The sequence below is a fragment of the Phodopus roborovskii genome, unplaced genomic scaffold, assembly GCF_943737965.1.
Source record: "Phodopus roborovskii unplaced genomic scaffold, PHOROB, whole genome shotgun sequence".
Classification (NCBI taxonomy): domain Eukaryota; kingdom Metazoa; phylum Chordata; class Mammalia; order Rodentia; family Cricetidae; genus Phodopus; species Phodopus roborovskii.
The window spans coordinates 1,528,363-1,542,741 of NW_026125554.1; the positions used below are offsets into that span (position 1 = coordinate 1,528,363).

Here is a 14,379-nt window from a genome sequence, read left to right on the forward strand (position 1 = left end):
TGACGGATGGTGACGTGAAGTATAAGCCAAACAGACTCTGTCCTCACCAAGCTGCTTTTGGTCAGTGTGTTTGTCCCATGAGAAAGCACATCAGAGATGAGTGTGATGCAGTTAAGGCATTGAGGACACTGTACCAGGCTCTCAGGGAAGCATCCTGGGCCCTGAAGATGCTGGGCCCATCTCACCCACTCTGTGCAGGACAGCCATCCATGTCCCCAGGCCCAGCCCAGGTCTCACCATGCTGTGCTTCAGTCCTTTTCCTGAAGCCTCTCATTTAAGTGAACATCTGTTGTTGTAGCTATTGTAATAGTACCCCCACTTCTGGTACTAATTGTTAGATGTGAAAATCTAGATGGTGCACAGCTGCTCCTGTGCTCAGGGGAGGCTAAAGCAAAATTGCCTCCAGTTCCAGGCTACAGAATACGATTATGTCTGAAAACACATCTCAGCCCACAGGAGACAGAGGCAGGAGGATCAGGAGTTCAAGGTCATCCCCTGTTAGGAGTAAGGTTTTTCCTGCCAGCCTGGACCCACCACGCCGCCAGCCCCAAATAACACACCGAGACTCTGTATTTGATATAATGCTGTTGGCCAGGTACTAGTTTCTTATCGGCTAGCTCTGTCTTAATTATTAACCCGTTTCTATTAATCTAAGTATTTCCACGTGGTCTCATCTTACCAGAGGGGGCCGGAGGTTCTGCTCTCTCCAGTCTCTCCATGCTGACTCCTTCCTACTACTTCCTCCAATCCTCCTTGTCTCCTAGTCCCGCCCATCTTGCTTTCCTATTGGCCAACAGTGCTTTATTCATTAACCAGTATGAGAAACATATTTACAGAATGACATCTCCCATCAATCCCCTAAGATGTGAAATAAGTTCCTGTAGTCGAAATCTTCCTTGGACTGCTGATTGGCTCCCAAATAAAGACTTATTATTCATTATGAATGCTTGTCCTTAGTGTCAGCTTGTCCTACCAGCTCTTTTTAATTTATTTTAACCCTTTTCTATTCATCTATGCTTTGCCTCAGGGCTTTTTACTTTTCTTTCATTCTGTATGTCCTACTGTCCTGTGGTGATATTTTGTTATGATCTAACAAATAAAGCTTGCCTGATGATCAGAGAGCAAAGCTTGCTTGCCACACTAGTTAGTCATAGAGGACAGGCAGTGGTGGCAAACACCTTTAATCCCAGCACTTAGGAGACAAAGGCAGATAGATCTCTGTGAGTTCAAGGCCACCCTGGGCTACACAAGACTGAATCTGTCTAAAAGAGAAACAGAGACCACACAAAGGTGATCCCAGCACTAGGGAGGTGGACACAGGAAAGGATGTGGCTGGGCAGAGAGAGATGACGAGAGAGGCAATCAGTCTGAAGAGTCATGAAGACAGGATGAGCCCTTTCAGTCTGAGGTAGAGGTGAGACTAGTGACTGGCTGTTTTGTTTCTCTGATCTTTCAGCATTCCCCCTAATATCTGACTCTGACTTTTTATTAAGACCAATTAGATTTTGTGCTATACTTTCCTGCTTCCTCTGTGTCTGTCTGTCTTTCTGGCCCCTGGTGTCTTTTCTTTCTTCCCCTGAGCCTAAATTCCTCCTCCTACTTGCTGTCCCTGCATGGAAGCCCTACCTATACCTCCTGCGTCGCTATTGGCTCTTTATTAGATCAGTCAGGTATCTTAGGCAGGCAAAGTAAAACAGCAACATATTTTACATAGTTAAACAAACATTCCTCAACATAAACAAATGCAACACATTTTTTTTTTATGGTTAAGCAAATGCAGCACCTCTTTGCATAGTTAAACAAATAGTCTTCAACATGTTCCAGGCCAGTCTGGCCAGGTCACCCTGATTCATAAACAAAAGTGTGCTGGAGAGATAGCTCAGTGGGTGAGAACATTTGTTGCTCTTGAAGAGGAGCCAGATTCACTTCTCAGCACGTATATGGTGGCTTACAACCATTTGTAATTCCAGTTCCAGGAGTGGGGTAGGACCTGGACACCCTCTTCTGCTCTCCAAACAGAATAGACACTCATGTGGTACCCAGACATACATGAAGGCAGAATACTCATACACATAAAATACAAGCAAATCTAAAACAGAGACCAGCTTACAGGGACAAGTTTTCTTTAATGAAAATCCAGCAGTGACCAACAAAATTCTAGCTTGAATAGTCATACCAAAAATCAAAGAGAGATCCCCCCCCATCGGTAGCTCCAGTGTGTCCAGTCTCTGTGGACGCTAGGGGTGGAGCAGTAGCAGACAGAAACAAAGGCAGGCCTCCAGCACCAACACGCAGAGGTCCACTCAGAACTCATTTGACAGTCTGCAGCAGGTACAGCCCTTGGCACAGGAGCTGCTGGATGGTGGGGGTGCAGCCATGACTCCGTAAGACATCTAGTGAGTAGGAGATACCGGGGCTGGGTCCTCCTGGCTCCCAGAGGGTGAGCAGAACGCGCTCACCTTCCCCACTCAGCACCAAATGGGTTTGGGATGTCCTGAGGCTGACCTGGGAGAGAGTGACACTAAGATCAAGTGACAAAGGCTGACCCCACTGGCCTCAGTGCTGACCCTGGGGATGGGTACAAACACTGCCGTAGGAGCTGTACCTGTAAGAGCTAAGACTCAAGGCCAAGGGCTCCTTGAAATCAACAAAGAAGAGGGCTCAGCAGTGGATCTCCCCACCCCAACCACATCAACTGGGTAGCACATACCCCTTTCCTTTATTTTCTCTCTACATTTTAATTTACAATTTGTATGTATTTGTGCATGGGTTTGCTATGGTACACATGGAGAGGTCAGAGTACAACATGCAGGAGTCTGCTGTCCTTACACCATGTGGAAGGACGGTCCTGGGGATTGAACTCAGGTCACCGGGCTTGGAGGCAAGTGCCTTGAGCACTGAGCCATCTTGTCAATCCACCCTTTAGTCTGTTTGGTTCTTTGTTTTCCTATGACACTGCCTCCTGTGGCTCAGGCTGGCTTCAAAGTTGCTATGTAGCCAAGGATGACCTTGATCTCCCGGGCCTCTTTATCATAAAGATTTCCTGTCCTATTATTTATATTTCCATATGCCCAGCACAGCCTCAGCCTTGCACCCAGCCTCAGCAGTAACTTCAGGTCATCTCAGGTCCACCCCAGATCCTAGCTCCAGGACAGTCCCTCTCTGGGTCTCTGCCCCCTGGACTCCACTGTGCTCAGCGACCCAGGATTCTCTAGGGCAGTGGCACCTGCTGTCTGGCTGGGACTGAATATTATCAGCTTGGGTCAAGGACACAGGATGTGACCTTTGGATTTCTCCTGTTGTTCTGAATGCTGGCTCTTGACAGCCTGGTGTTCTGGTGACTACTTACCTGCACTGTCCCATTGCTAAACAGCATGACCAGAGCCCGGGAGTCAGCAACAAAGCTCAACAGAGAGAAGTCAGGAGAGGCCGGTGTCACAGGCATGGACATGGTCCCCTCCTGTGGGGACATGCTGGATCAGGGTCCCTTGGGTTGCACCTACGTCTCCCGTTCCTCCCCACACTCCAGGCTCTTACCTCTCGAACACGTTTCTGCATGTAGCAGGCAAAGAGCCGCAGGACAGCCAGCTTGGCCCGCAGTGGGCTGGGGATGTCCCTCAGGGTGAAGGTCCACAGAGTCCCTTGGTCAGGTTGGTAGGACACGTGGCTGGGGACCAGGGACCTGAATGAGTCTCTTACCTGGACACCCATGCCTGGGGTTGGGGGGTCCTCCCACACAGCTGCACTTGCTTCTACTCTGACCACCACTGTGACTACAGAGAACCCTAGATGTACCTCTCATCACCCAACTATGTCAGATCCTCCTCTACTGTCTTCATAGAAATGGCCACTGCCCTCCTGGCCAGCCGGGCTACCTCCCTGTCTAGCCACCTCTCTCACACCAAGAACACTATGGTAAAATATCAGGGCCTCAGAGGTGGCCTCAGTGGGCAGAGGACTCCTGAGGCTCTGGGTTCCATCCCCAACATAAAGAATAATAGAAATGAGTCATGAGGCCAAGAAGATGCCCCAGCATGAGAAGCTGGGTTCGGATCCAGCACCCAGGTAAGGTGGTGTGGTGGTGCAGGTCCGTAACCCCAGCACCAGGACTCAGTTCCAGTCTGCTGTCAGCTCCTTTGTGTTTGGGGACAATGTGTTTCCCTGTCTCAAGTAGACCAGGCTGGCCTTGAACTTGCAGTGTAGCTGAGGATGACCTTGAACTCCTGGTCCTCCCTCCACATACGGCTGCTGGGATGACAGGTGTGCAGCACTATCGTTCACACTCTGGTGGTGGTGAGGGAATCCTGGGCCTTGTGCATGCCAGGTGAGTGCTCTGCCTACTGAGCCACAGCCTGACCTCCACAAACATGGCCTCCCCAGTGACACACAACAGTGTTCATGTTATTACAAGTCCTCTTTCCCATCTCTGTTGGTATTTGTCACGTGGAAAAGAACGCAAAGCCAACTCCATCATTCGTTTCACCATGTCTCCTACTGGCAGACACCCATTTTCAAGAGAGGCCAGGGTAGAGCCTGCTTCCCTGGGGATATGAGCCCCACAAATTACCCTCCTGGGGGGCGCAGGGCCATGTGGGAGCCGTCCCGAAAGAGCACGCCGCTGCCTCCATCTGACAGCTGGTAGCCAAAGCCATACTTGAGGGAATAATCCACCCACTTGGGAGCCCAGAGGACAGGCTGCTGCTCCCCTGGGAGACCCTGTGCAGCTGAGCAAAGGGAGAGAAAGGAGCCAGGGTCAGGTGCTAGGCTGGGCTGGGCAGGGCCGGGCGGGGCTGGGGCAGGGATAGGGTGGGTTTTGCTGGAGTATATTGTGGTGGGGCTGTGGCTGGGCTAGGGCCACTCTTGGCTGCCTCACTTTTTGGTGGTTCTCCTACCCACGGGTCCTGAGTCCAAACATAGGTGCATTTTCCTGGTTGCCACCTCTACCTGAAGGGCCAAGCTCCCCTTTGGATCTGTAAAGACAAAGTCATGTGGTGCCCAAAAAGCCCTGGACTTCCACCCAAGAGGGGGTTTCCTCCCACCACCAGCGAGGTTCCCAACCTCCATCCCTGAAAGTGTCTTAACAAACCCTGATTATCCCAGGCATTTGTTACATTCTACAGATGAACAAACTGAGGCCAGGACACTCAGCATCTGCAGCCCTGTGCCTGGGATGGGGCGGTGTGCTGCTCACCGGCCAGGTCTGTCTGCAGGGTCCCGAGTGTGAGGAGGTGGGCTGGGCTCTCAGCACAGAGAGGAGCCCCTTCCTGGGACAGAGAGGGGTTTGGAGAGATCAGAGGTGAAATGTAACCCCATGCCAGAGGGCCCCCAGAGCCCACCATCTCACTTTATGCAAAGAACAGGTTTCCTCTTCAGACAAAACCTATGAGCTGCACAAAGTCACACAGAAGGCATTCAATAAATGTAGTACAATGAAAAATGATGTGAATAGGGTCCCAGGGTCTCAGTTTGAGGGACAGGTGGAACAGGAGCTGTAACAGACTGTCCTAGAATCCCCCAGTGAGGGGCTGGTGCATGGATCCAGGGGTGGCAGGGTTTATGGTCTGAGGTCTCTAGAGTGCATGGATGAAATCTACAGTCTGGGGTTTCAGAGAGGCCCAGAAGGTCTTGTCCGTAGCCTTCACTGAACTATTCACCTCATTGCTGGACTCCATGTGGTCAAGTTCTGTCCCTTCTTCTCCAGGGCCTGAAGCCTCTTTAGAGGTAAAGGGACCTGAGGAAAGCACAAGTGTGGTGGGCAGTGATGGTCACAGCTACCCCCGCTGTCCCACCATTCACCTCTGTCATGGCCATGGAGAAATGCCCATGGAAGGAAGAGACAAGTGCAGATGGGGAGGAACAGATGGCAGAAGTCAGGGCTGAGGCAGGTAAGAGGCTGTGACTCACAGGGTGGCCGGCACTGGGTCAGCAGGAGTTGGCCCACTTTTCGGAACAATCTGCCCAATGGCGGTGGGAAGGCGAAAACAGGTGGGCTGTGGCAGGAATGGGGAGGCAGCCGCTCTGGAGTGAAGCCCTTAGGAGTTGGTGAGCTCAGGGTCAGCCCTGGATCTGGATGGCCCCTGGGTCCCCAGAGACCCACCCTGCGGGACACGCCCTCACCTGAGTAAAGAAATCATCTTGGAGTAAATGGTCGAGGCTGGGCCGCTCAGCAGGGTCGGGTGCCAGGAGCCGTGAAATGAGGTTTCGAGCGTTGGGTGATAGGTGAGTAGGCTCCGGGTAGTGGCCATCACGGATATTTTGGTACATCTCTGACAAGGGTGCCGCAGTAAAGGGTGGTGTGCCGGTCAGCACCGTGTACCTGGGGCCAGGTTGGGCAGGGAAAGAATGAGTCAGGAATTCCCTGTGTATTCAGGAAGTGTTCCCATGTTTACACCATTCCTTCTTTATAGCATAGCCAATCCCACCCACCTATGTCTTCTGGCTCTCCTGTCTTCACATCTGCCCAAGACACACTCTGTCTGGCTGCCCACCAACCTGCGTCCTGCTCTCTTCGCCTCCCCCCGTGCTGGCGTGACAGGTTCTGGGCATGGCACCTGGGGCTTTCATGCATGCTAGGCTGGAGATTTGCCAACCAAACCCTAGCCCCAGCCACACTTCAATGTAATTGGCGCCCAAGATGGGGCAAGAAACCAAGACCTGGACATAAAGGGCCATATGCTCACTGGGTGTGTGCACCTTTAATCTCAGCACTGGGGAGGCAGAGGCAAGTGCATCTCTGAGTTCAGGGCCAGGCTGATGTACATAGCGAGTTCCAACTCTAGCTAACATGTGTCTAATCTGTCACATGCATACACACCCACCCCCATTGTTCTTTCTGCCCATACCTAGTCCCCCTTCCCCCTCCCCGCCCCACCTCCTGCCACCTTCCTTAGACCCAGGTCCCTTACTTACATGATGCAGCCCAGAGCCCAGATATCAGACTTGCAGGAGTGTCCATTTCGGGACACCACTTCAGGAGCCTGGAAATTTGGAGTCCCGCAGAGCACCCTGGGAGGGGAATCACGGGAGGTTCAGAAAGTCGAGGGCTTCCTGGTCCCACTCAGTACCACACAGACCCTACCACCCTCACCTATGGCAGTGACCGGCAGGCCCCACCCGGGCAGCCAGTCCTAGGTCTCCGATCTTCACCTCCATGTTCTTGCTAAGGAAGAAATTACCTGCAGGTAGGGAGGAACATGGCATGGGGGCATGAGGGAGGCTTCCCAGTCCTTTACGATCCTCCCAGGCCCCCCAAAAGTCCCCTCTGTATGCTTACTGGGCTTCAGATCCCTGTGCACGATGCGTTGTTGGTGCAGGTAGCGCAAGCCGCTGACCAGACCCCGAAGATAATAGCGCACCTCAGGCTCCGTCAGGGTTCGTCGCACTTTTAGCACATGAGCCAGGGACTATAGGAGAACCTGGCATTCATTAGATGAGCTGTGGATTCTAGGTTCACACCCGGGCACAGGGAAACCCCACTCTGCCAGGGAGAGCAAGGCTGAGGATGTGTGGGCCCAAGTGGGTGCAGGAGGAGGTCATATGTGGGGACAGGGGACACCGGTAGTTATGAGGACACATAGACATAGGCTGGACAGAGAAGAGGCCTGCCTGGCTCTCAGTTGCCTGAGCCAAGTCTCACCCCAGAGTCAGCCCCTCAAGCAACAGAACCATCAACCAAGCCCTGCCACACGCCAAGACCCGCCCATCAAGAAGCCCCGCCCCTCCCTCCAAGGCCCGCGACCACCTGACGGCTGCAGTACTCCAGCACCATGTACACGTGGTCGCGGTCTGCGAAGTGCCCATGGAAGGCCACGATGTTGCGGTGGCGCAGGCGGCTGTGCAGGGCGATTTCACGCTCCACCTGTGTCCCCATGAAAGCCCCTCAGCTGCTGTGCAGGCGACCCAGTTCCCTTGCTCTCAAGGAGGGAAGAAGGATTGCCCTGGGAGAGGCTGGGCGGGTGTCTCACCTTTCCGCGCAGGCGCAGCCGCCCCACCCCGCCCCTCGGCACCACCTTGAGGGCGAACACCCCGCTGGTGGACATGTCTGTGAGCTTGTAGCAGCGGCTGAAAGCGCCCTGCAGAGGACAAGAGACAAGGTGTGGACAGCGGGCCACACCCAGAGACACAGGTCTGCAACACACTCAGCCAAGATACCGCAGCTGTCACACCCGGATACCTCACACCACAGTCGCCCACTAAATAGATGGGTCCCACGGACCTTGCCAATCAGGAGCTCCATGAACTCTACTGCACAGGACAGTCAGAGACCCATGACACCCAGAAACACAACATCCACACACAGCACTTCCCCCGACAAACAGCACCCCCCCCACAACATTCACACACATTACCCAGACACACTATACCCACATACAGCAACCATATACACAACACCCAGACACACCCCCTCACAGCACTTCCACACACACACCTACAAACAGCACCCACCACTTGGCATACACATACACACACACACACACAACATACACACACAGCACCTACATACAAAACGCCTACACACACACCCAGCCAGACACCCCCCCAGCATTTCTACACACAACTACACACACAGCACCCAGACCAACAACACTCAGACACACAGCACCCACAAAACAAGACACACACACAAACACACTCCACACACACATACAAAATATCTGGACACAGAACACAACAGCTAGACACACCACACGCAGATACACAGCTTACACACACTATCCAGACACATACAACATTTAACACATGAAGGTCCTCAAACACAACACCCAGACACAAAACACAGCACCCAGACACAAAACACAGCACCCAGGTACACCCCATATACAACCTCTGGACACATGGCACGACACTCAGACTCAGCTTAACACCCTCTAGAGTCCAAGCCTAGCACACGGCTACGAAGGGAGCAATCCCCAGCCGCAGCCAGGTAGGAGAGAGCTGGGTGCAGGGCGCAGACCCCACACGCATCTCCTCACCCACCGCGGAGGAAAGTGACAACCCGGTCACTGCGTGCTGAGCACCAGCTGTGGACCCAGAGAACGCTCAGTGCCCGGCTAATGCCGGCGATACACACGCTCCGCACACAGCGTGCCAAATACGGTTCCAGCCTCGCCATCCACCCCTGGAGCCCAAACTCAGGGAACCGGGGACGCCAGCCATCATGCAGGAATTGCCGCCCTGCCCGAGACACACACACACCCCCAGCTCTCCACCTCCCCACCTTTTGAACTCGGGTGTGTGTGAGCACGCGCGGGATCCCCCACCTTGCCGATCAACTTCCCGCGCCGGTACACACGCCCGGATCCTGGGTCGTGCAGGAAGGCGGCCACCAGCTGGCGACTCCGCCGCCGCCGCTGTGACCGGGACTCCATCTGCGCGGGATGGGCCTGGGCACGCAGCGGCAGCAGGGACTGCGCAACCCAGTGCTGCCTGCAGCACCGCTGCTCTGGGCCGGGCGATTAGCGGAGCGGGTCTTATTGGAGAGGGGGGCGGGGCGGGGCGGGTCCCGGACTCCCGTGGGATCCTGCCAGAGTCGGGGTGGAGTGGCAGGTGCTCTGGCGCCAACCCGGAGCCAGGCTCAATTCTACCACTCTCTAGTCTCCTGGGACCTGTTGACAGGGTCGGGTTCACCCACCCAGGAAACTGAAGCCCACAGGACTCAGCTGGTTCCTTTGCAAAGGGGTGGGTGGCCAAGAGTCCGTCTGGGGTACATCGGAGGCCTGAAGCATCTGGCTGGGTCCTCCATACATGAGCGACCTGTGGGGCTTCATCACCTTGGACACTGGAAAGCCACAGCAGGATTTAGAGGGAGGGCCGCCTAGGGAAGTTTGACAACCTAGGGACCAAAGAAGCGGGGCTGGAAGACTACAGGCACAACAGGGCAACCAGGATGAGGGGCAGATGGTGTGTGATACTGGCTCTGATGGCTGAATTAGAATTAACCCATAAGATGTAGGTAGAGGCTAAGATGGAGCTGGTAGAAGAGATACCAAGGTAGCCATGGATGGGACTTTTGAGAAACTCGGGCTACCTCTTACCCGAGCCCACCCCTCACCTCCCACTTCTACCACACCCACATGCTGCGATAAACCATTTCTGCACCGCAGGAATCTAGGCCCCTGGGCCCCGCCTCCATGTGCCAGGTGGGAGTCCCCTCACTCACAAAGCCAGGCAGGCACAGGGCAGGGTGTGAGCCCGCCATCTGTCTCTAGTATTAATCCCCGAATGTTATATAACACAATAAATGGGGAGGGATTAGCCTGACTCTGAGCGGCTGGATTCAGGCTATGGAATTTTCCAGAGCCAGAATTTGGAATCTGGCCTGGCCCGTGCCACTGAGGGGAGACAAGAAACACCCCTTGAGTGCTCACGTCTTAGTGTCCCCCTGGATGAGTTCAGGGATGAGCCCCGTGTATCTTGTGGAACAAGGCTGATACAAGTCACTTGTGGATCTCTTTTGCGGCTGAGGTAAGGGTCCCCAGTTGCTTAGGGGCCAGACAGCTTCAGCCAGAGAGCCCAGAATCCCTGATAACTCTAAGCTGGTGCGGGTGGGGGTGGAACCTTCTCGGTCATACACCCCTCTTTCTGTGTTGGATTACTGTGGGTTGAACATCTACTGTGTTTGCTAAGCATCTTTGGATTGGCTGAGTACTTACCTTGTTCTCCCAGACAGCCCCAGCCCAGTCATGTAAAATGGTATGTTTAAGAAGCTACAAGGAAGCTGGGCATTGATGGACACACCTTTAGTCCCAGCACTCAGGAGGCAGAAGCAGGTGGGTCTCTGTGAGTTCCAGGCCAGCCTGGTGTACACAGTGAGTTTCAGGACAGGCTACAAAACAATACAGAGAAACCCTGTCTCAAACAAAAACAAAACAAAACAAAGAAGAAGAAGCTGCAAGGAATTGGTCCAAGGTTCAAGCACATGGAGGAAGAGGAAATGTCTGGGGGTCTGTGAGATGGCTCAGCAGCTAAAATCACTTGCCTGGGAAGACTGCCAACAGGAGTTTGATTCTGGGCAACCAAATTCCAGACTCCCAAAAGGTGTCGTGCAACATCCCTCCACACATGTGCTGTGCCATGTTCGTGTTCTCGCTCACACAAACAGTAGTAACAATGGCAAAATTTAAAAGGCATTGTGGGCTGCAAGCCAAGACTTCCAAGGTTTTTTTCTGGGATCCAGTCCCTAAGTTAGGTGCCATTCAAACCCCAAGTGGCAGGCAAGGAGGCTCATTCAAGCTCAGGGTCTCCCAGTGGAGCGTTTGTATTTTGTTCCCCCGACTTCCAGCCCCAGGGACAAGCACTTGGGTGGGTGGCTGAGTCCACAGAATATAGCAACTTCCTGGGATAGAAGAAACAGAGCTCCTGGCCTGGAGCCCTGCAGTGTGCATCCGCTGACAGCTCTCCCCCCACCCTCTCCCTCCTGGCTGCTCCTGGGATGTCTGTGGTTGAGCCTGCACCTGAGAGCGGCAGCCTCCTGCCAGCCTGTGCCTCACTGACACACCCTACTCCCCAGAGCCCCTGCCCCCCCCCACCTGGTCCAAGCCACTCTTGGCTCTCCTGGAAGGTCTCTGGCAGTGTTAGGAGATGGAGGGTTGTAGGATGGGTTTGGGGTCTCCTTTGGGAGTGATGAAAAAACTGTCTAAGTGAAATACACTCCAGTGTCACTGTGCAGTGGGTCTGGGAAGATGTGAATGGTGTGTGTGCTTTGCACACATTACAAGGCTGGGGGAGGGGCTTTGAGCCTAGTTCTTCAGGGGTTAAGGCAGAAGGATTGTGAGTTCCAGGCTAGCTTTAGTTACAGAGTGAGCTCAAGAGGTAACCTGTGCTAACTGAGACCCTGTCTCAAAAACTTAAAGGAGCCACTTGGTGGTGCACACCTTTAATCCCAGCACTTGGGAGGCTGAGGCAGGCAGATTTCTGTGAGTTTGAGGCCAGCCTGGTCTACAGAGTGAATTCCAGGTCAGTCTTCGGGCTACACAGAGAAACCCTGTCTGAAAAAACAAAACCCACCAGCAACAACAAAAACTGACAGAAAAAAAAAAAAAAAAGATGCACCACAGCCAGAAGGCAGAAGCAGCTAGTGCCCACGAATCATGATGGACAAACACTTGGTGGGTTCTGTTCCCATACTGGAATATCATGCCCTATGAACAGGAGTGAGGTTCTGGCACCTACAGCATGGAGGGTCCTTAGGGACATGGTGCTCAGTGAGAGACCCAGATACAAAAGGCCATATAGTATGGACTCCAGAACAGGAAATGTCCAGGACAGGCTAATCCCTAGAGACAGGAAGTGGGTTTGTGGGTGCTGGAGAGTTCATAGTGAATGTCAAGGGAGCTTCAGCATAGGTAAATGGAAAGTTCTGGAGATGGATGGTAGGGGCAGTTGCATGTGAATGAGCCATGCAGTAAGAAGATAGAAATACCCATGTAGCATAGGATAGCCTTGAACTCCTAATCCTCCTGCTTCAACCTCCTGGGTTCTAGATGACAGGCAAATACCATCACACCTGGCAAAAACTGGCCAGCTTTACACTAGACATCATCACTGAGCCTCCATAGCCTGAGGTCTTAGGCATGAACTTCAGCCTAAACACCCTGAATCTGCTGCGCCCCAGACCCAGCTCTGGTTCCTTCCATCTCTGTGCTTTTGCTGAACTGAGATAACCCTTCAGACTCAGCAGATTCCTCTGGAGAAGCTTTAGGAAGCATTGCTTAAAATGCCTGCTGCAGGTGGAGGGGGTGGCTGCTGCCCGCCACTGAGACTCTCCGGGCTTGTGCATGGGTCCTCGAGGTGGCCCAGGCTTCCCAACCACATGACCGAGAAACAGTGCCTTGTCCCTATCTGGGCTCCACGTGGCTGCACCCGTGAGCCCTCAGTCACTCACAAAATGTCCCCAGAGACTTGGAGTCCCGAGCACTAAGAGGCAGGAGTACAGTGACTATCCTGAGCGTTCCCAACACCCCAGGATCTGGGCAAAGTGACCCAGCATGAGTGTGTGTAGGAGGGACACCTAATGTGCTGACTGCCCAGGAAGGTGACTTTAGCAGTGGTGGTGGGAGTGGGCTGATATGAACTACTCTTGTCCCTCCCACCTCTCAGTCTCAGCCTCTCAAATTCAGAGCCTGAAGCAAGGGCTCTGGGCAGAGCCAATTGGAAGCTGCTCACTCTCAAGGCCACTGAGGCAGGGACCCAACTGGGGAATCAGAACCCGTGAGACTTTCACAGTGACAATGGACCACATCTGAACACATCCTCACTGGCCAGTGGCCACACCCTGGATGTCAACTGTCATGTGTCCACTCCAGAACCACCAGGACGCTCAAGAAGGTCTCGACGCTGTAGTAGCCTCAGGGTTGGGTTACTCTGGTCTTCCTGTAACTTCTCACACCCACACCCAGCCTGTCCTACCCCAGGGCCTTTGCACACATAGTGGCATCTTCACAGAGCACTCTCATTACAAATCTTTCCAGGACAACCCAGTATCCAAGATGGATGTGGACACAGTGTGCCCCATCTAAAGGCTGGAATATCATACAGCCCAAACAGGAGTGAGGCTCTCCGAACAATGCTGCAACTGGAGAATCAAGGACATAACTCCCCTGGCTGAAGAGATGGCTTTTGGGTTAGGAGCACTGACTACTTTTCCAGAGGAGCTGGGTTCAATTCCCAGCACCCACATGGCAGCTCTGTCTGTAACTCTAGCTCCAGGATCCAACACCCTCACACAGACATAAATGCAGGCAAAACACTAATACACATTAAAAAATAAGATGAAAATAAAATTTGAAAAGAGAAAAAACAATTCTCTATTGCTGAATGGGTCTGCTCTGACTTTTTCTTTGTTTTTTACATTTTATAGTTATTGAATTTTTATTTTATTTTTAATTGTGTGTGTCTGGGTATGGGTATGGGCATGTACTTGCCAACCCCCCTCACCCTGATTCTCCCAGAGCTGCCCAATGCAGGTTCTGGGAGCTGAACTTGGCAGAAGCAAACTCTGTGAGCCCTCTCTTCAACCTCTGTTCTCTTTTCTTGAGACAGGGTTTCCCTGTGTAGCCCTGGAGCTCACTCTGTAGACCAGGCTGGACTCGAACTCACAGAGATCTGCCTGCCTCTGCCTCCTGAGTGCTGAGAATTGAGGGGTAGGCCCTGAAATCTCACCTACCCCTTGTTGCCCCCAAGTGGTTCTACCTGCAGCTTCAAGGTCTGATTTGTCCTTGAGGTATCCCTGCTCTCCTGCCTTCCTGCTGAGAGTCTCAGTGTCCTCAGGGGATCTGTGTCCTTGGTGCCACTGACCAGCAGGTTGGGCTCCTGCAGCACAGGCCCCTCCCCAAATCCTTTACCCTTCCAGACATGGCATTGACCTCCAAGTGGGGACAT

The 14,379-nt window shown here is 53.2% G+C and overlaps 1 protein-coding gene across 1 annotated transcript; it reads right to left on the reverse strand.

Moving 5' to 3' along the window:
• Positions 1-2,310: 2,310 nt before the first annotated feature.
• Positions 2,311-9,408, reverse strand: Plk5 (polo like kinase 5 (inactive)). The gene is made up of 15 exons (XM_051177221.1): positions 9,261-9,408; positions 7,965-8,072; positions 7,742-7,858; positions 7,274-7,403; positions 7,088-7,175; positions 6,910-7,005; positions 6,118-6,316; positions 5,905-6,031; positions 5,655-5,731; positions 5,192-5,264; positions 4,893-4,970; positions 4,568-4,724; positions 3,538-3,667; positions 3,350-3,460; positions 2,311-2,505 (listed from the first exon to the last, which is right to left on the reverse strand). Exons 1-15 carry the CDS (start codon positions 9,366-9,368, stop codon positions 2,311-2,313), a joined length of 1,794 nt encoding a protein of 597 aa, XP_051033178.1. The 5' UTR covers positions 9,369-9,408.
• Between the last annotated feature and the right edge of the window lie 4,971 nt (positions 9,409-14,379).

Excerpts from the sequence above, each read along its gene's own strand:
- Plk5 (XM_051177221.1), bottom strand. The coding sequence starts at position 9,368 with ATGGAGTCCCGGTCACAGCGGCGGCGGCGGAGTCGCCAGCTGGTGGCC. Across the intron at positions 7,859-7,964 it reads GGCTGCGCCTGCGCGGAAAG|GTGGAGCGTGAAATCGCCCT; the intron begins GTGAGACACCCG and ends ATGGGGACACAG. Across the intron at positions 2,506-3,349 it reads TTAGCAATGGGACAGTGCAG|GTCAGCCTCAGGACATCCCA; the intron begins GTAAGTAGTCAC and ends ACTCTCTCCCAG.